Source organism: Arachis ipaensis, chromosome B2, assembly GCF_059453495.1.
Source record: "Arachis ipaensis isolate K30076 ecotype BB chromosome B2, ASM5945349v1, whole genome shotgun sequence".
Classification (NCBI taxonomy): Eukaryota; Viridiplantae; Streptophyta; class Magnoliopsida; order Fabales; family Fabaceae; genus Arachis; species Arachis ipaensis.
Genome location: NC_142437.1, coordinates 12,186,616 through 12,208,663, shown reverse-complemented (window position 1 = coordinate 12,208,663; position 22,048 = coordinate 12,186,616). Strand labels below are relative to the sequence as shown.

Genomic DNA, 22,048 nt, shown 5'->3' with positions numbered 1-22,048 from the left:
ATATAAATACACATTAAAAATAAATTAAACAACACATATATTTATACACAAATACATTGGTGACTAATTTTTAGTGACTAATTTTAGTGTACAAATAACATTTCTCATGTAGAAATATATCTACATACCATTCTCAACTTTATTTTCAGAGCATTCTCTTCTTACGACTTCATCACAAATCACAATCCTTGAATGGTATAAAATTATTACCATTCACTGTCATACATAAAAACACACTAGTATTCTCAATAAATTACAAAGCGCACACACCTTACATCTTGTATAAAATACAAGATATAATTTAATTGATAAAAACACACTTAGTTTATAGCTATGCCACTTAAAAGGCAATCACACACTTCTTCCTGCATAGTGATACAGGGAACTTATTCATATCATGCACACCACACCACACTACTCAAACAGAAATGAATATTTGTTGCCATGATGGGATCCACTTATATCCTATTAATTGCTGCAATTGGTGTCGCATAGAACCTTAAAAAAAAAGTTCATATACAATTGTGTTAGATATTAGTTACGTTGAAGTTAAAAAAATTATAGGTTGTAAAAAAGAAACTCTTCATGATTTGAGTTGAATGATTGTTATAATGTTACCCAAACTTATTAGAGTAAAAACTTTCCTGTAGCAAAAAGAAATATGTAACTGCATCATTTTATTTATTTTCTCAAAAAAAAAAAATTTTTACCAACCATTCTTATTTATTTGTCCGTTGCTCCTTGATTAGACTACTAGTTTTGCTGGTAACAAATGCATTGAAAATAAGCTTCTCTTAGCAAGCAACAAATTTCCTGCAAGAATTATATAAAAGAGCTAGTTAACTCAAGATACATCAACTATACCGTTCTTTAATTTATTAAATTCTCACAAAGGACAAACATTGGATAATAAAATGAGCAATGTCAAAAATTTATATAACCGAATATGGAGGAAGCAAATTAAATGACATTCCAAAACAGAAACTTGTTTTGGTGCAGTGTATAACACGAAAAGTAAAAGAAGATATAAATTGTGCAGATAGAAAATAACTTACATATTAAATTATGATTGTACTAATTAACTCATCAATGATGTTTCGTTCGTTTCTCAAATTCTTGACTGACTGCAACATTTAGATTATCTGTCGAGCAACTCAATCCATCTATCTCCACCTCCCGTAATCGAGGTGCTTCCACGCCACCGTGTGAGAAAGTTTTCATGATCTTGCATTGACTGATCTCAACAATCAAGTCGTTTTGGAATTTCAAAGTTGACTTTCCCGTGAAAAAGCTTCCAAGTTTTGGCAATTCGCTTAGAAACAGGTACCCGAGGTTTGGGAATGTGAGCTCATGTGGCTCGTCTGCCTCTTGTGTTGCTAATACTACTGTTTCCAATGACTCACATTTGGAAATCTTCATCTGAATCAAACTTTTGAAGCTTTTGGCAGTTGAGAATGTGAACATATACTCCAATCTGTTGCATTCAGTAACCTCGACTATCCATAGAGATGGAAAATTCAAAGTTGAGTTTCCTTTGTAGAAGCTCTCAAGTTTTGGTAACTGGCTAAGAGACAGTTCAAAAAGACTTTTAAATATGATGACATCATGATCATTATCATGTGGTTGATAATCCACCATTAAATTTTCGAGTGCTTCACAGTTGGATATGTGCAACTGTTCAAGTTGATCAAGACATTTGGAGGTTGAAGAAGTGAACAAACACTTCAAAGATGCACAACCCTCAAGTTTTAGCGATGTGAGATTAGAAAAGGTTACCCAGGTAAGCTCTAACCCAATAGATTCAAGCTTGTGCAGATTCCTCAGTTCCAATTTGCTAATAAGCAGCAGTTGTGACTGTGAATGAATAATCTCAGGCTTTTGTGAGGGGAATATATCTTTGAAAGCACTGTCAGCCACTCCAAGCATCTGAATATTGGGAAGTGGAACCTTTGGAAAGAAATCAAAGACAGATGCGGCATCTGAGTCATGAATATCATTAAAGCCTTGCAATGTCAGATATTTTATGTTTTGGGGGTCCAAATGAAGCAGTTCTTTGTCAAGCATCATCACACCTGCCTTGTCTATTGACAGTTGCTGTAAGTGAGGGGTAACAACCTGCTCCATTGGATTCAAATTTAGTAAGAAGGACAACACACCATCATCATGACATGACAATATAATTTACCTTCTCCGTTTTTTAAATGTTGCAAAATGTGTAAAGTATTCCAAATAAAATAAAATAAATGAAGCATGCAGAAGCTTATAAGTTAAACATGTGTTATAGAAATTACTCTTCTTGATGATGAAGATAACATGTGATAAAAGATTATTTTACTCGATCAATATAGCTTTTGTTATAAATAAAAAAAGATTTCACATGACAATTAAATTCAAATTAAAAAATATTTTAAATAAAAAGATCAATTTGTTTAACATTAAATAACAAATTTAATAAAGAATTTGGCATTTTTTTTTTGAGTTATGGAAAAGTATTATATATTAAGACAAAGTGTATGACAAAATAGTTGAGTGTTTTTTTTAAATAAAATATTAACTGATTATTTTTTAGTCTTTCTATTTAAAATTTATAAATACCCTTAATTTAATCTTAAACTCAAAATAAGAGTCACTTATTTTGAACTCATTCCCAAATTATAATTCATTTAGATAATTTCAAAAATATTAATTGACACTATACTTAAAAGTTAGAATTAAGATTCAATTATTTTTAAAAAAATAATTTGAGTTAATTTTATAATTATCAATATAAATTTTTATGTTAATATCTAATTAAAAATAATATAACACCCTAACTTTTAGCACCTCATCATGATCGTACTAAAAGTCCGAGTGCTACTTACCTCTAAACCTTTTTATTATATACTATCTTTATTTAATATTGAGCCTTCGCGAATTCGAACCGAAACTTTAATTAAGAAAACGAAAAGAGACTTTATTTTACGCCACTAAATCACAAAAGTATATATATTCACATAGTATTAAATACATAAACTTATCTCAAGATTCCTAGAAACAAATCCTACCCCTCTAAAAACTCTAACTAACAAGGCGAGGGGAAAATAAATCCTAACAACTCAACTTATAAACATATTCCTCTATACTCTTGTAGCTTGGCAATGAGCCTTTGCACCTGTAGCTGAAAGGGGTGGAGATAGGAGGTAAGAACTGGAAAGTTCTTAGTAGGGTCGGGGTTAGAAGTTAAGTTCATTTTGCCATTATTAACCGACCGCAACTAACAACAAAACACTTATAAGCATGAATAATAAAAGAACTCAGAAGTCAATCAGTCATGCAGCACACACACAAAATTACAGAGTTACATAGCACAGAGATATGCGCAAACAAGCATGATACATGTCTATTCCTATCGCAGGTAATGAGCTCATTTGTCGGTTTCGACCCGCACCCGACGCAATCCGACTCGCAAGTCAGATAAGGCATTCCAGCGGCATAACCTCTGCAAGTTTCCACTTCTTGCAGGCGCTGATTCTCCAGCTGAAGTATGCCGAACATGACCTCTGCAAGTACTTGCAGGCGCTGATTCTCCAACTGAAGCATGTGCCACTTTCTCCTGGAAGCCATTTCATACACACGGGCGTCCCCGCACAATCATTCAAAAACAAAGCCCACGGCTTAACACTTTCACATCGGCACCATAACTATTTACTTTCCGTCACCCTCTCGTGACCTTTCAATCATTCTCATAAGTACACGTGCCGATTTGTCTTCTCTTTTTCTTTTAAAACTAAAACCACATCTTTATGCCATTCTCCAAAATCTTTAAAACAATTAATAATCCAACCGACTCCAGCAGCAAAAACATTTCTTTAATAATTCAAAATCAGTTAATATATTTCTTAAAGCTTTTGAAAATTCCATTTCTTACTCCCAAAATAATCAAAGCATCCCAGCTAGTTGTTCATACATAACTGAATCAAAATCTCAAGCAAACAACAATAATTCAATAATAGTTTAACATAAACTCATTCAAATTCAAGCAATAATCAACCAAATCAACATTCATTTATCAAACTCACATTTAATTACTATAAAGTTACCAAACCCTACCTCCGTGCAGAAATTACAACAACGAAAACTCCAGGAAAACTTTTTGACCACGCTGCTGAAGAGAAAAATGTCAGGAATCATATGTGCCTCCTAGAACTCCAGTTGGCCGAACTCAAGGGAAAGAGGAGCTACGTCACCGTCAACTTCTACTGGATCAAAGTAACACCAACGTGTAGAGGAAGAAGATACGAACACTTTTACCAGATTAGATTTTTTTTATTGGAATTACGGATCGCAAGAATTTGAAGCCGGAAATTGAGGAGTTTTCACGGTTTCTCTCTTCTCTCTCGGTCATTCCTTTCGGTGGTTAAAGAAGAAATGAATGAAATATAACTATTGATTAATGAAAGTAAAGAAACATGAGTCATTTGTGTTTTATATATACAAAGGCAACGTGGCTTGATTCTAAATCTGTGTATACATGCATATAAGTTCTATTTTCTTTTCCTTGATTCCCTAAAGGCTTCAGCCAATTTATATGGAACTAAGGAACTTTACTTAATAATAACAATAAAAATAATAATAGCATATGATATGTATATATTCATATGGCTTTCCGCCAAATGAATGTAATGATACATATAATAATAATAACAATAGTAATAACTAAGGAAGTTTGTATAATAGTAATAACAGTAATAATTGCGTATTAATAATAATAATAATAATAATAATAATAATAATAATAATAATAATAATAAGAACTAAATTAAATTTTATTTTATTAAATTAATTTTCGAAAACTTGGAGTCTTACAATTTATATATATATATATAAATATTAATTTTAAATAACAAACATAAAAATTAATTATTTTTATTTGTGTAACATACTTAACACCTAATCAAACTCTTTTATATGAAAATAATAACTAAAAAATTTATTATTTAATTTTTTTATTTACAGAGACTCTGATTTTCTTAGCCGACGGGGACTTTTGTCCCTTACGACCTTTTTGTAAAAGTAGTTTAATGCTATAAATTTTTTATGCCATAATCTATAATGTCAGAACCGATGTAGTTTTAAAAGATTTATATTCCCGTAACGTTATTACTGGTAAAAATACTAGTATCTAAAATTATTACGTATAACAGGTTATTAATAGAAATTATAATTTATACATATGTTAGTATATACATATGCACTGTTTTATATGTTGAGCATGCAATTTTTAAATTTAATAGCAATGCATATATATAGCTATCTTAGATGTGCTTCATTCATGTAACAATTAACCCCACTATTGGCCAAAGTTGCTCATACTTTCTAAAGTTGGCAAGCTTCTCACACTAGATACTGCATGCATTAGGCTCATTATGAATGTACAAGAATTCCAATATCTAGTGTTTGGATTGATACACTATAGCTATATGAAGAAATAAAATATGAATGAGCTGCTTATTATGATAAATAAAATGAAGTCTCCTGCATATTCTATGGAGAAAAAAGTATACCATATATAAAATTAACAAGACTAGAAAGTTATGAATACTTTTAAGATAAGAGCTTTCATACCTTTGCAGCAGAATCTGTGAATTTCTTTATCAGGTTACAATGAGAAACATCAAATTTTATTAACTCTGGCCAATTTAAAATTTGCATTCCAGCATAAATGTGTGTAAGATTTGACAAATTGTGCAGAGTCAATGAGATTAGCTCAGAGAACATAATAAGCTCCTTATTTGTAGTTTTTTCATTGTCTGTTTCATCTTTTGTAACAATTTCAACCAATTCCTCACAGTTTCTCACATCTAACTCTTCTATGTTAGACATGGCCACTGATGCTGGCAACAAGCTTGTGAGGCGTTTACATCCATTCACAATCACTTTCTCCAGACATAGAAAGCTGAGACTACTTCCTTTAGGATCTTTGTTCCAAATATGGCTTAGAGTTGGCAACTGTTCTAAAGTCAATTTCTTCAAAGGAATACCAGTAATCATATTTGTATCTTCTTCATTTGTTGGAGCATCTTTTACATCAAATATTGTCTCAAAGGAACCACAATTTCCAACCACCAACTCTTTCAATTTATGAAGGGAAGGTAGCATATGCCAAGGTAGTAATGCATTTGATAATGAAAATTCAGAGTATTCCATTCCATGATAAATGTAGCTCAGATTTGGCAAATTCCACAGCTTCAGACAAGATAGCTTGGAGAAGATATTAACCTGTTTATGTGCTTCTTCTTCTTTGGCTAGTTCATCTATGGAGACAATTTTAACCAACTTCTCACAATTCTTCACTTCTAACCTCTGTATGTTAACTGATTCTAGGAACAAGGATTTTAAGCTTGCACATTCATCAACAATAACCTCCTCCAATTTTGGAAGACTGAGCTTTCCTTTCCAAACATGGTTCAAAGTTGGAAGTTTCTCCAAAGTCAATTTCTTCAAAGGAATAACAGTAATCACGTTTGCATCTTCTTCATTTGTTGGCGCATCTTTCACATCAAATATAATCTTAAAGGAACCACATTTTTGAACCACTAACTCTTCTAATTTATAAAGAGAAGGTAGCAACTGCGATAGTAATGGACATTCCAAATTTGGCAAATTCACCAATTTCAGACAACATAGCGTGGAGAAGATGCTAACCTGTTTGGCTACATCATCTCCAGTGATAATTTCAACTAACTCTGCACAATTCTTCACTTCTAACCTTTGTATGTTACCCTTGCCAACTGATTCTGGGAACACCGATTTTATGCTTGCACATTCATCAACAATAACCTCCTCCAGTTTGGGAAGTCTGAGCTTTCCTTCAAAATCTTTGTTCCAAACATGCCTCAGAGTTGGAAGTTTCTCCAAAGTCAATTTCTTCAAAGGAATAACAACATTTGTTGTTGTATCTTTAATTTCAAATATGGCCTCAACAGAATTGCATCCCTGCACCTCCAACCTTTCTAATTGACTGAGGAAGGGACGTAAATGAGAAGGAAATATTGCGGTTGTAAAGAATTCATTACACCCTTTTACCACCAGACGTTCCAATCTGACACCAAAGGAGTAGGCCTCAGCTGGGATATGCATTTTATCAAGCCATAAATCTTTTAGCTCTGGGTGATCCCCAAGATCAAGATACATCTGAGTTTTGTTATGTCAGAAAAATAGATATAATAAAAATGATTAATTAGAACTTTGAACATTTCAAATTTTCTATCAGAAATAACAATAGTGGTAAATATAATTAATTACAGAAAAAATAATAAATAGATTTTGAGTTTTTTAATTGGAAAGACGACTAAACATCTTATTAAATTTAATGGACAACACATAAATTCCTTTGCCGATAGTTTGAAATTGGTATAAAAAATCTATGTATCACTTGTTTATAAAGGTTTAGATAAATCATTTATTTGTCACTTACCACTATATTCAAATTAAACATTTTATAAATAGATATTTGGAATTTTATATTTACCCACATTGATCATTTTGTCAAAATTATTTTAATTAATTATACCTCTTTTGGCATGACCATAAAACAATGCTAACAAAAAAAATATATATTGCCAATTTTCATTTCATTTCTAAAATTTATATCAATATATAATAAAAGGATATATAATCAATTTCTTATATTTTAGTAACAATTGTATTTTTATTTAGATGTCACTGAGTTCTTATGTATTAATAGTATTTTTGTTTTCAAAAATATGCTTTACTTATTCTTTTTTATCCCTTACTTTGGCTAGATGTCAGGTTATTAGGAAACCTAAAATCAATCTAAAAAAATTACTAAATAACATTTAATTAGTAAAAAAAAGAAAGATAGTTGTTGAGTAATTCTAAATGAACTTATTAATGAAAAATTTGGTTATATATTAGGATAGAAAAATGAGAATGAAAAATAGTATGAAACAAAATAAAAGAAAGAAAAAGTTACACTAATTAATAATAAAGTAACAATGGAGTATGTGTATATACTTATATACCATAATGCAATCTCTTTTTTTTATGATAATTTCAAACAAAAGGAATGCATATTAATATAAAAATAAATCTTACTAACGTTTAAAATTTATTATTAAATAAAAGTACTCTTAAATAATTGAATATACAAAATATTATATATATTATTCTTTATTTCTAAATCTTTCTCACAATATTTTTTTTGTAAATGTTAAATTTTATAGGAAAATTTTATTTAATGGCATATCAGAAAAATATCAAATATTTTTTTTTATATAAATTTATCTTGTTATTATTTTTATTTCAATCACTAAACAAAAAATTTTAGTAAATCTTAAGTTTGGTTGAAAAGTTTCTTTTTATGCCACTTACCACCTTTTTTTATTTTTGGTAATTTCACACCTCAACCTTTCCCTTACTATCCTCATTTCCTCATATTTCTCTTTTTATTTATATTTAAAATTTTTATTTTATTAATAAATTTCTTTTGACGTCACCTACCTCACCCATTTCACTACTCTTGTATATGCCTTTTTTATATTTTACATTAGATAAATTTATAACTAATAGATATATAATAGATTAAAGAGGATTAAGTTAAATTAGTTGAGCGTGGTAAATAATTCTAACTAAATTTATATTGTATATAACCAAAGTGACTTTTATTAAGACAAATATTAAAATTAGTTTGAAAGTCATTATTCAAAGAAAACATATTTTACTTTTAACCTATCATTTATTTATAGGTGCTATAATTTTTTAATTATTTTACATTTAACATACATTGAGAAATAGGAATAGTCATACGTACTTATATAGTGGCGCCAAGTCATACTTATATGTATACAAAACATTTAGCTAGAAAAGATAACATCATGAAAAGTAATAATTTTTTACATAAAATGAAAAATTAGTGCAAAACATATATTGTTTAACATCACTATATAGTATAAGATTGTCTTATGGATTGAAAAAGAAAACCATATGCATAAGTTTTTTAAAAAAGTTATATATCTTTGTCGTCCTATATGTTAATTACGTCATGAACTCAAGGATCTAGCTAGTCTTTTTGACCATGTGAGAAACATAAAATTTTTTGCGTTGTAGACTTTGTAGTAGTATTCAAAGTTAAAGTCAAACTATTATTATTATTATTATTATTATTATTATTATTATTGGCTAGACTTGGAAAGAAAACAAAACTTGGTTTAAAAAAAAAAAAAACTTTGATGGAAATAAATTCAAAAGCTTTTACCTTCCGTCGTAGAAATTGGCATGCAACAGCTACGTTTAGATCATGGAGGAACAATCTTTCAGCTTCACCATCGGAGTAAAATACTTGAAATAATGGTGGTTTCACGTGTATTTCCGTTTGAGAAAAAAAGTTCATCTTGTAGCAGTCTAGTATGTCCAGCCGAATCAAGTAGGGGAACTGCAGTGTGGCATTCCCTGAATAAAAGCATTCCAGGCTTCCCAAATCAGCAAGAGTTATCCTGTGTAGGCGCTTAAATTCAATAATGTCTTCCGTCCCACTTTCTTGTTGCACTATTTCTTTCAATGAGTTACACCATTCAACTTTCAACTCCTCAAGGTGTATTAGCATTTTTACTGCTGAGGATGTCAATAAACATTCCAATTCATTACAGTGCTTTATATGCAATTCTTTCAGATTGGAGCATGAATGTAGGATTAATACTGTTGTCAATTTTTCACAAGAAGAAACCTTCAATAGCCGCAGCTTTAACAAGTACTCTAGCCCACTAATGGAGTTCAGCTCAGATAGCGACCTCAACTTCAATTCTTTCAAGTGAAGCATCCTCTCACCCGCTTCTTTGGGAATATTGATGGTTTTGCAATTGTTCCCATATATACGAATAATCTCTAATTTGGGAAACATCTTGTCATTAGGAAGCATCTTGTCATCGGCAAATATCTCAAATGGTGAAGTAGAGTTCTCTCCATCATCATTGTAATCAAAGAAATACGCAAGGTGAAGTTCATTTAAATAGTGATGAAAGCCGCCTTGATTCATAAACTGCGCCAAAGTGTGATTTGGATTCATGAGCGACAACTTCTCCACCTTGGAAAAACCGCCCTATTAATGAATTAAGGCAACGCAAATGATAAGAAACAAAATATATAGGAGAACAAGAAATGTATATATACTCCATGCACTTGCTTATTACCTCCGGATATTTTTGTTGTTGCTTCGGATACAGCTCCAGCTGCTTTAACTCGGGGCACTCCAGACTCAATCTTCCAGCCTCAAAGTCATTTAGTTGTGGCAACTTTGATAGTATCAGTGTGGTTAAACGAGGAAACTTAAACGTTTCTGATCCTCCCACGTCTTTACCAACAAGTTCTTGCAACTCAGCGCAATCGCTTACATCGAGCTTCTCGAGCTTTTTAAGATCTCTGGCCAAGACAGTAGGAAACACACTTGTCAGTTTATGACAATCATAGATAGTGACCTGCTGCAGATTTTGAAAGCCTAGAAGGATTTCTCCTTTGTCATGTTGCCACACACTCTTCAGACTTCGTAGATGATGTAAATATAGCTTCTTCAGTTGGAATGATGATTCCCAGCTCTTAGTGTCATCCATCTCAAAAATGCTTTCTATGTTGTGGCAGTCCTCCACTTGGAGTTCTTGTAAGCTCTTCAAACAACAGAGGACATTTGACGGAATTGCATGCGTATTATATGCATCCCAGAAATATACCTTCAGAGTTTTTAAACCGGAAAACCAATCTTTTCGGGAACCTTCTTTACTTGGCCAGATTGGTTTTAGAAGATCTTGATCAGAATCCAAATCCAACTCTTTCATATCCAACTCATTCATGCCTTCAAAAAATTTCTGTGAATAATGCAAAATTAGTTATCACAATTATAATTTATTTCATGCAAACCAAATGCATGACTATTATCAAAATGTTTTTCCTATTAGCTTACGTCAAATAGCTAGAGATATAACTGCAACCAACCACTAACAAAAATGCAACTCGAAAGTTTACTAGAACAAAAAAAAAAATAATTGAAGTATACTCGTTATATTATTCGAATATTTTATTTAATAATAAACTGCGTAAATAAAAATGTTAATTATAAGGTCTTGTCCAAATAATTCAAACAAAGTCATATTCGAATAAAATAAAATAAGTTACAGAATAAAATAAAATAAAATAATATATATGTCTTAATTATTAATTAAATGAGGAAATGAAAAGGGAACCACTAACAAAAAAAAAATGAAATTTCATAAAAGACTTACCTTATTGTCAAATATGTATCTTATTGTAGATCCTATATTGTCTTCGTGCCAGCACCATCTCTTTTTCTCTTTGTCATGCACATAATATATCTTTTGCAAATTTGGCCCACAGTCCACTTCATTTGCAGAGAAAACTTCCATTTTGGGGCATGCACTCACAATAAAATTCTCCAGTGATGGGAATTTAAAGGCACAATTCTTGGAGCTGCAGAAACTATTAAGGCTCTTCAATGACACAAGCTCAAGAGTTGTCAATTGTTTGAAAATGATGGGAATCTCCGTGCCTACATTTTCTTTTTCTTCCTGTCCTTCTTGTGTTTCCTCTTCCTCTAGAGATTCAGAGTCCTCTTCTTGTGTTTCCTCTTCCTCTAGAGATTCAGAGTCCTCTTCTTCTTGTGTTTTCTCTGAAACAATTTCCTCTAGATTTTTACAATTGATTACCTTCATGGTTTTGAGTTGACCCAAGCTTTTGGCAGTTGATGGTGACATCACATATTTTAATTCCTCACAGTCAACCACTTCTAGAATTGTCAAGTGAGCGAGAGACACAGACGAAGGTGCTATAGTGTGCAAATATGAACAATTGTTTATAACCAATGACTCTATCCTTTGAAGAACTACATCTTGTTCAAAACAGATCTTCTTAAGATAATACATGTTTGTTAATGTCAAGCTTTTCAACTTTGGCACAACTCCAATAGCAGGCCTTCTTGTTCCACCAGGCTTCAATTCTTCAAAGTTACAATGATTCAAGCATAAGCTCTTGAGGTTAGGGTTGCAATGAAGGAAACAATATATAATATCAGAATTCTTCAGTCGAGACAACTGAAGCTCTTCTAAGCTATCCCTTCTGTAGTCATAGTCCATTGATGACCCGACATGTCGAGATTCAATGTGCATGGACTTTAACTTGTTATTGATTACCTATATCAAATAAATAATGAAAATCAATAAATTATATATATTAGAAACTAAATATGTTAAAATATATTTACATACAACATTGCCATTGACTGTTCTATTTTAATTAATTTGTTTAATTTTTCTTATGCCATAAACTTTCTTCCATTTTACTACTAGCAAGCTAGAATCTATGCAGAGTTAAAAGACTTGCTAGTATTACCTCCTTTACTTCTATTTCTCCAGTTTTAGAATTTTCTGGAAAAAGAGCATTCTTTATTTCTGAATGTGATGAGGTTTCTTCAAATAGTTCCAACAAGTCACAACGTTCAATAGATAGGTCTTTTAATGTTGGACAACTTAATTCATAAGCTCCTGATGAATAGAAACTCTTGAATTTCGATAATCCAAAAAGCTTGACAGTAGTCAATTTAGGAAACTCAAATTGAATAGGACTACTTGAGTTGATGACAGCATCTTTTCCCTTGCCAACTATTTCTCTTAATTGGGAGCAATCTGATACCACAAAGCTTTCAAGGCTTTCAATCTTTATTTCAATATTCTTGACTACAGAAACTGAAAATATGTTTTTCAACCTTCCACAATGATGCACCCATATCTTTTGCAATTTGAGATCACTCCATTTTACTTCTTTCTTCCATTTGAATACATGCTCCAGTTTCGGGAGTGCTTCTAAATGAATATCTTGCAACTTAATGTTATGCATAGCATCTTGTCTTTTATCATCATCATCAGCTTCTTCAAATATAACTTTGATTGACGCGCAGTTCGTAACCCTCAAGCAACTTAAACTAGACAATCTTCGAGCCATATTATGAGGAATTACATTGACCAATTCATCACACTTATCAATGATCAGAGTGTTCAGCTTGCCAAAGGAAGTTTCAGGAGCTTCATCAGAATTCCATATCTTACACAATCTCTTCATGCTACTCAGCTTGACGGTCTTCAAGTTTGGAAAAATGGCATCCTGCTTTTGTTTACATACAATAGCAAGCTAGTCAAAATTAGCAACTATGCTAAATACATGTATTGCATTCAAAATGGGTGATTGAATGAAGCGGTATAGAAATTCATGTGAAGGTGCATGGGTGTATATAAAAAGGTAAATAAGGAATATGAATGTGAATGGATGAAGAGATAACTATATATGCAGAAAAGGAAGGAGAACTAAAAGCCCTGTTCGTTCTTTTACAGTTTTACTCAAAAGACATTGTAACAAAGGAAGCACGAGATTCAGAGCGGCTTATGAAATTATTTTTTTTGAATGTCAAATGTTCACCAACTATCGAAAATGAGATCACTTATTCTATATTTTTTAATGTTTAAGAGTGTAACAGAAATTTGTTTATAGCTAAATAAAAAGCCAGAAAAGTTGAATTTGTTACGAAATATTTAAATGTTAATTTTATTAAAAAAAGGTTAAAGTATCAACAAAATTTATTGTTGTTGACCAGTAATTAATCAGTAATTTTAAAAAATGTAAACTAAAAATATATTATTAAATTATTGTTAGACTAAAAAAATTAGATTAATAATTAAAAGTACTAATAAAAAATAATAAATTTTTCTAATTCTTATAATTTTTTTTTGTTATTAGCTAGAATTTGATTAAATTAGATAGAATTAACTATAAATCGATTTTAAATTTGTTATTTGATTTGATTCATATTTGACTATAAAGAACTCTTTGGTATTCTTTATATATGACACATATCATTAAGCCTTTCAATAATAAAATAATTTTTCATTCCCTTCTTCTTCCTTTTTTTTCCTATTATTATTATTATTATTGTTATTATTGTTATTTTATTCTACAATAACAATGTTATATATTTTAGGAGTGTCATCGTCAATCATTTACCGACAATATGTATGAGAATGAATATTATTTCTCTGCATATATAAAAAAAGAGTGCTGTAGGTTCTCATACTAAAATTTATCTATTTAAAACATATCAAATTTCATATCAAATTTTTTATAATAAATTTAAATTATTTTTTCTTGTTAATAATATTATACATCAGCAATTTAACAACTTAACAAAAGATAAAATTCATCAAATTATTTTGTAGTAAAAGATTTTTAAACAATAAAAAAAATCTTACTTATTATTATTATTCAGTTAAAACATAAAGTACTAACTAAATACAATAAATATATATTAAAAGTGTCATAATAATAATAATAATTATAAAAATTTTAATTACAAATATTGATATTCTATAATTTATACATGTTAAGAATTTTACAATTTTATTACTATACTATTTAGTCTACTTATATATATTACATAAGACTCATATTATCTTTTATTTTTTCTCTCATACTAATTGGTAAAAATTTTTCAAGTAAATTCAAATTTAGCACATCTTCTTACTAGATGCATTTAAATATATTATGATTATAAAGTTAATTCATAACTTTATATTATATTTTTAATATTTTTTATTCTTATTCATTTTTTTCTAACTCAAGTAAGTTTAAATTTAGTACATCTTTTTACTAGTTATTATGTATATTTAAATATATCATGATTATAAAGTTAATTCATAATTTTATATTATATTTTTTGTATTTTTTATTCTTATTTATTTTTAAATTTTTTTTATTATTTACAAACCAAAAAACACCATATGAAAAGTTAAAGTATAATAACTAAAACAAATGTAAAAATAGAAGTAACAAGTGAAGACGTAACTTTGTATAACTCTAATATAAAAGGTTTATGCTTTATTTAAAAAATAAATAAATTCAAATTCTTAAAATAACAAACTATATTTTAATTTATATTACATTTTAGTTAAACAATTATATGAAATTATATATAAATTATCAAATAAATATTCTATAAAATATTTTTAATATAAAACACTTTAAATTTAACATTAGTTTAAATATATTATCTAATCAATTACTAAATAATATAACACCTATTAAAATACAGTATATAGTATAATTAATTTATCTTTTTGTATATCGCATGAATTTCACTCTAGTTATCTTTATGTGTGTATGTATAGTTTAATCCTTAAATATTCCTTGTTAAGTAAAGTGTATTATACTTTTTTTTCAATTAAATAAATTTTAATTGTTTATTTATTATATTTTATATTAGTAACTAAAATTTGGAGTTTATAAATTTTAGGTTTAGAATTTAAAATTTAAAATTAAAGTTTAGAATTTATGATTTAAAATTTAGAATTTATAATTTAATATTCAGAATTTAGAATTTAGTATTAATAATTTAAGATTTAAAATTTAAAGGGTGCTGCAGTCCTAATAACTTTTTCGTCAGCGCATTAACATTTGCTGTAAGTATATAGAATTAGAATAAATAATGATGGGTGAAAATTTAAACAATTCTTATATATAATTGAATAACTCTTCATTATGCATGGTAGTTTTTTCCTTTTTAAAAGTCTAAGTATTGAATAAAAATTTATATATCCTATAAATTATGTCTACAAAATTGTAAGTGGACTGAAAACTACTTGATAACGTATATATTTAAAAATTAATGTAATATATGTTCAAAATGCATATAAATCAAAATTGCTTGCATATTGATCTGCATGTTTATTAGTCTCCAATTTTAGTAAAATTTATTATAATTAATCTTTATTATCAAAGCCATTCAAATTAAATAGTTTGGATATATATGTCAATATGTGTGTGTGTGTGTGTGAGAGATGGTGGAGACAAGCTAAAAAAGGTTCATCTCTAAGTAAGGTTAGACTAAGCTTCATTGTTAACAGGCCTAATTTGCCATGTAAGTTTGTTAGATAGGCTAAAGGCTATTTAATAAATACTAAGTTTAGTATAAGATGAAATATGTTAGAAGGTATGATGATTAAATAGTAAAAATAAATTAATTAATTAAATAAATAAAATCAAAGGCATTAAAATATGAAAAAATTTATATATAATAGTATGTCTTTACATAAAATTGATAGTTAAAAATTATTAAATAATAATTTAATTAAATATAATAAATCAAATAATCTAATAGTTTTAATTATCAACTTTATAAAAAAACAACTATATTTCTCTAACTTAAAATTTAAATAAATATATATATATATATATATATATATATATATATATATATATATATATAAAATTAAAAGCATAAGTAGTCTAATAGATAAAAGTGCTTAAATATCATAAAGAACTCAAGTTCAAATTCTCACCACAATGAATAAATCATACAACAAGGACAGCGGTAGATTTGATAAAAGATAGACCTATATAGTAGTTAAAGACAAAAGAAAACCTAAAAAGATTCTACATGAGAAGGTTAAACAAAATCTCTATGAAAAGTCTCACAAGAGCCATCACATGATGAGACATAATGATATTATTTGATCTGTCTAACTAACTCCAGCCACATAGTGAGATAAAGATTTTTATTGTTGTTGTTTATATTAATATATGGATATATGGATCTAATAAATAAGAGAAATAGTACGTCTCCACCAAAATCAGCTACTAAAGTCATAAAATACATATTAGAATATAAAAATTCATTGAAAATAAATTAAATTACACATATATTTATACATAAATATATTAGTGGTTGATCTTAGTATACAAATAGCATTTTTGAATAAATAATATATCATGTAATAAATATATTAAAACCAATAATCTGTAATTTTCTTTAGAAGCACTTGAAACTTTTTTATCAAGAACTAATTAATTAAAAAAATCTTACTTACCTTCTTCGTTTTAGCCTCTCCACCACCTTGATGTTGGGGAAAGATGTGGGTCAAGTTACAATCAGTAACAAAAAGGCTTTGAAGATTCACCAAATGTCTAGCAATAGAGAAAGACCACAGGCATTTTAAATTCCAACACCCATTGACATCCAGGTGTATCAAGTTTTGAAAGGGAGAATAAGTTTGTTTGATAGTGTGGTACTTCTTGCCCAACTCTTTCAACTTTTGTAAAGGAGATTTGCTTTGATCCACAGTAGTCCATATTTGGTCACTCCATATGTGGTTGATTTGGAGCATAGACAACTCAATTCTCTCTAGCTTCCGAACTTCAATCTGCCAAGCAATATAAACAACTAATGCTGATTCCAAAAGTAGTTGAATATAATTTTCTCAAATTATTTTCTTTTGTCACTTTTTTTAGTACATTTACAAGCTTTCTTCCTATTATGAAACAAAGTTCAAAATGTACAAGAGAATCAAATCTGAAAAGTAGTTATGAGCATACCTTGCCATCAAACAGTGATCTGCTATCTTCTTCAGATGATCTGGTATTTTCTTCAGATGAAATTGGATAGAACCCAATAAACTTGGATAAAGATTGCAGCGTTAAAGAACGAAGTTCAAGAAACTTAAGAGGCTCTGTTTTATTATGATTATTTGTTTCTCCAACAATAGTCTCCAAAGAGTGACATTCTGAAACTTCAATTGTCTCAAGCTTATTTAGAAGTCCAACCATAGACATTAAGAAAACATTCTTCAAGCAACCACACAGTTTGATCTTGATCTTTTCCAACTTACCAAAGGAACCTTTTGAGAGTGACTTACAAGAGAAAATTTGCTCCATTTTCCTAAGCTTATAGAGATACAATGACTCCAATTTGGGAAAAACCTTCTGATCAGAATGCTGTCTCTGCTGACTAATGAGAGAGCGAACACTCTTGTTGCTTGCAATGGATAAACGTTTAAGATGAGGAAATCCATTTAGATTCAACTCATAAGAAACATCTTGGACACCGTTCAAGTTTTGCAGCAACAAGATTTCAACCCTTTCAAACAACATTTTGATTGCCTCCTGGGAATGAATGTCAAAGCCATCCTTTTGGCATAATGCCAAACATCTTGACAGGTCATACTTATCTGGAATCTTGAAATCAGCCTCTAAATATCTATTTAAAGAGCCAATGATAATCTTGTAACTGTACAACTTGTCAAAGAACAAATTCTTGGGTAGATGCTCAACACTTGGGATTTGCAAGTCTAGATTTGTTAATTGATTCAGATCACCCAACACAGATAGAAAACTGTCATTTGCCTTCCATTGAATACGAGTGTTTCTCACATACAACTCCTCAAGCCTAGTCAAACTTTTCATTACATCATGTGGAAACTCTCTAAGCTTGTAACAGTTACTGATGTCAAAGATTTGAAGCTTAGATAAATGCTTTAGCCCATCAGGTAAAACTTTGACATCAGATCCTGAAAAGCTTAGTATTCTTAAATTCTTTAATTCTCCCAAGACACCTAATTTCTCACCTTCACCTAAAATGCATTTCTCGAAACAAAGCATTCTTAGTTTTTTTAGGTATCTAATTGAGGAAGGCAATGATAAAAGGTTGAACCCCACCAAAATCAGCACCCTAAGCTCTCTCATTTTTCGAAAAAGATTATCTGGTATTTGTAAAGATGGATCATTATTTTCAATATGAAAGACTCTAAGCCTAGGACAACACATGTTCACAGGAAATCTCTCAATGAAATTACAACGTTGTAAGGAAATAACAGTGTACTCTTTAAGTAGATCCTCATCAGGCCATTCATCTAGTTTTTCTTCTGTCATCATGAACACATGCCTCTCCTCAGATGATATTGACAAAGCTGCATTACGAACAAGATTTTGCATGGTGAAACGATCACTTGAATAACTGTTAGACAACAAACCTGACTCTTTTAACTTGACGAGTAGCATTTGTACTCTGTCTCTGGCTTCCCAAACTGAGCAGACGCGTTGAAGAAAACCCAAACCAATGCAATATCTCACCAAATCCGCAACCAATGCATCATGATCCATACGGGCACAAAGCAAGAAGGTAAGCTTGAGCTCCTCATTTTCTAGAAGCCTATAACTCAACTTTGTAGAATACTCAGGTGTTGCTAATTGGTTTTCCTCTTCAAGCTTTTCAAGAGCTCGATGAGTATCCTTCCAAACTAAGTTGCTCTGATTTTTCAATGCCCTTGCAGTTGTAATTATTGACATCGGCAAACCTTGACACTTGTTGGCGATTTCTGCTGCTAATGTTTCAATTTCAGAATTGTTGGCTCCTATTCCAGCCATCTCCTTGAACAGTGTCTCTCCGTCCTTACGATTTAAGAGTTTCACATGGATAATAAGCTCTAGCTTCACATCCATTTCAGTCAATACTTGTCTCAGATCAGAAATCAACAAAATCTTATACCCCCTGCTACCCTCTTCTGTTTTCAACTTGCGATAGCCATTGGAGATAGTTTTTGTCTGAGCTTTTTGCTTGTTAGTTTCTGTGTGAGCTCTTTCCCTGTTATCTTGTGTGGAAGTTTGTTTCTCCTTATCTGCTCCATCAGTTTGTTTGTCAGCAGAAGATTCACCTTTTGTCAAGAGAAGAGGACCAAGATCATTGGTTGGTGATGGAATCCCCAATGAATTTAGATCTATTTTTGCACATAGATCATCTAGGATTATAAGGATGTTATCCTTCTCATTCTTAAGCTTCTCTTGTATGGCGATTGCTCTTGCATGCTCACTTTCCCCTTCAAACTTCACTCCCAGCATGTCAGCGATTTGGCCTTGTATCCTTTTTATATCAGGACATTTTGTCACTTTAACCGTTATCACCACATCGAACTCGTTCGGCTTTTCCAACAGAGCAGTAGCACTTTTTACCAAAGTGGTCTTTCCCACACCAGTTGGCCCAAAAACACCGATCAATCTTGCATTAGGATCTTCCAGTGATTCCTTGATCTTTTTCTTGGTTTTTTTTCTTGATCTTAAAGGTATCTGGAATACAAATCTTTTATTAGAAAAATAATCATAAATATAAAACCTTTAAAAACAAAGCATTGTAGAAACTCACATCACCAAATTCAGAAGTCGCAACACCGATGGATGATAGATCTTGCCAAGAAGATATAATAATATCACACTTTTCATTTTGTAGCTCTCCAACCGTTCCTTTAATCTCTTCTGCTTTTTGGCTCCAGACATACCTTTGAATTGGATTTAGGAAGGACGCCACAAAGTGTTCTTGCCTACCTCGTTTCAACTTGTTATGTTCATCGACTATGTCTTTTACCTGACGCAACCATGCCTTAACATGATATACTTCTCTCCCGAATCGCACTTCATCCTCCTCGGCTTTTCCATATACCCTGTTTCTATCCTCCTGGAGATCATTTATAGCTTTCTCTAGCTCCTTAAGTTTCTTCTTGTTGTTCACCACATAGTTCACCGGATTGCTTGCATACTTCTTCCATGCAACTACAAGTTTCTCAGTTACCAAGTCGAAAATACGTTCTTGTATAAAATCAGGAATCGGATTACACATGCTTTTATCCTTCTTCTTGTTGACTTACATCTTCTTTCTGCATGCATATATATATATATATATATATATATATATATATATAAACAAATAATAATGAGAACATATTGGAAATGTAAAATGGAATGCTATGTTGGAAAAATTAGGAAAACATGACACCATTCTCCAGTCGAAATTCAATCTAAACGATTTAAGCATTAATTTGTTGAAAAATCATATTTGTGAATAATATCGTATACATTAAGTCTAGGTGGATACTACAATGAAAATTTGATAATTGTCTTTATATGAAAATATTTTCTTTTGACTCTTGGATGATGGATTTTGAATGGTTAGATTTTGATATTTATAAAAGTGTTGTTTTGTTTAAAGTGTGGCTAAATAAATAAATCGCACTTTTAAACAAAGCATCTTCATAGAAAGATGTTTTTGTCATCTTCATTTGAGTAGTTGTCTTAAGACTATTATATACATATATAAGTATAATACTATAGATATGTCAACAATCCATATATATATAGAGTAAAGTATTGTTTTTGTCCTCAACGTTTTGGGGTAAGTCCTATTTGTGTCCCTAACGTTTTAATCATCCTATTTGTATCCCTAACGTTCATAAAAGTGATTCAATGTTATCCTACTATCAATTATACTAACAAATCATATTATATTTTTCAATTATTCTCAATTCGATGTATTTATTCTCAATTATACTAACGGTTAATATTATACTCACTATTTGTGTTTAGATTCAATTATGTCCCTAGTCCCTAGAAAAGTGAATTATGTAAATGTTGTAGGAATTAATTTCAACTTTTGATGAGCTATTTTTAGGACTAGATCATCGATTTAAAACTAAAACTAAAGCGTTCATGATGTGTAATTGACGGCAGGATAACATTAAATCACTTTTACAAACGTTAGGGATACAAATAGAATTTATCCCAAACGTTGGGTTCTAAAAACGATACTTTACTCTATATATATATATATATATATATATATATATGTACGGATAAAAAAAATTACAAAAGAACTATTACATGAATAATAACTTATCCCATTATTTAACATGAAAATTTTAAAATTGGATATAAATCACAAACTAGCTTTAATTTTTTTTTTTTTACATTCAGAATAATTACATAGTATTATTTCTATACTCCTATGTTATAGATACTATTTTGTCCTGATTACATATTTCTATACCAAGGAATATAATGGAGTGTTATTTTCAAAATGATTCTACTAAGAACTAACTAGGAGTATAGTCAACTAGAATCAACTAGTTAAAAAATAGGAAGTCTGTTATAAAAAAAAAAATAATTTCTCATTATCTTAATTTTTTAAATTTCAAAATTAAAAATACAAAGAATTGATTTGAGTTAGTTTATGTGCTAATTGGCTCCCTAAACTTTTTTATTCCAAAAATATTTTACCAAACTTTATAATTTTTAAACACAACAAACACCTTTTATCACAAAAAAAACATCTGTTAATATATAACTCAACCTTCACATATTTTCTCGCTAGATTTTTCCCCTCTCTTGGTTCAAATTGAAATGA

The 22,048-nt window shown here is 30.0% G+C and overlaps 1 protein-coding gene across 1 annotated transcript; it reads right to left on the bottom strand.

The window, feature by feature from the left end:
- Positions 1-265: 265 nt before the first annotated feature.
- On the bottom strand, positions 266-20,530 carry LOC148573047 (uncharacterized). The gene is made up of 11 exons (XM_088503779.1): positions 20,018-20,530; positions 17,419-19,941; positions 16,914-17,246; positions 12,394-13,161; positions 11,271-12,194; positions 10,188-10,856; positions 9,257-10,096; positions 5,605-7,173; positions 1,056-2,115; positions 715-813; positions 266-498 (listed from the first exon to the last, which is right to left on the bottom strand). The coding sequence occupies exons 1-9, from the start codon at positions 20,486-20,488 to the stop codon at positions 1,087-1,089; spliced, it is 9,126 nt and encodes a 3,041-aa protein (XP_088359905.1). The 5' UTR covers positions 20,489-20,530; the 3' UTR covers positions 266-498; positions 715-813; positions 1,056-1,086.
- Positions 20,531-22,048: the final 1,518 nt, after the last annotated feature.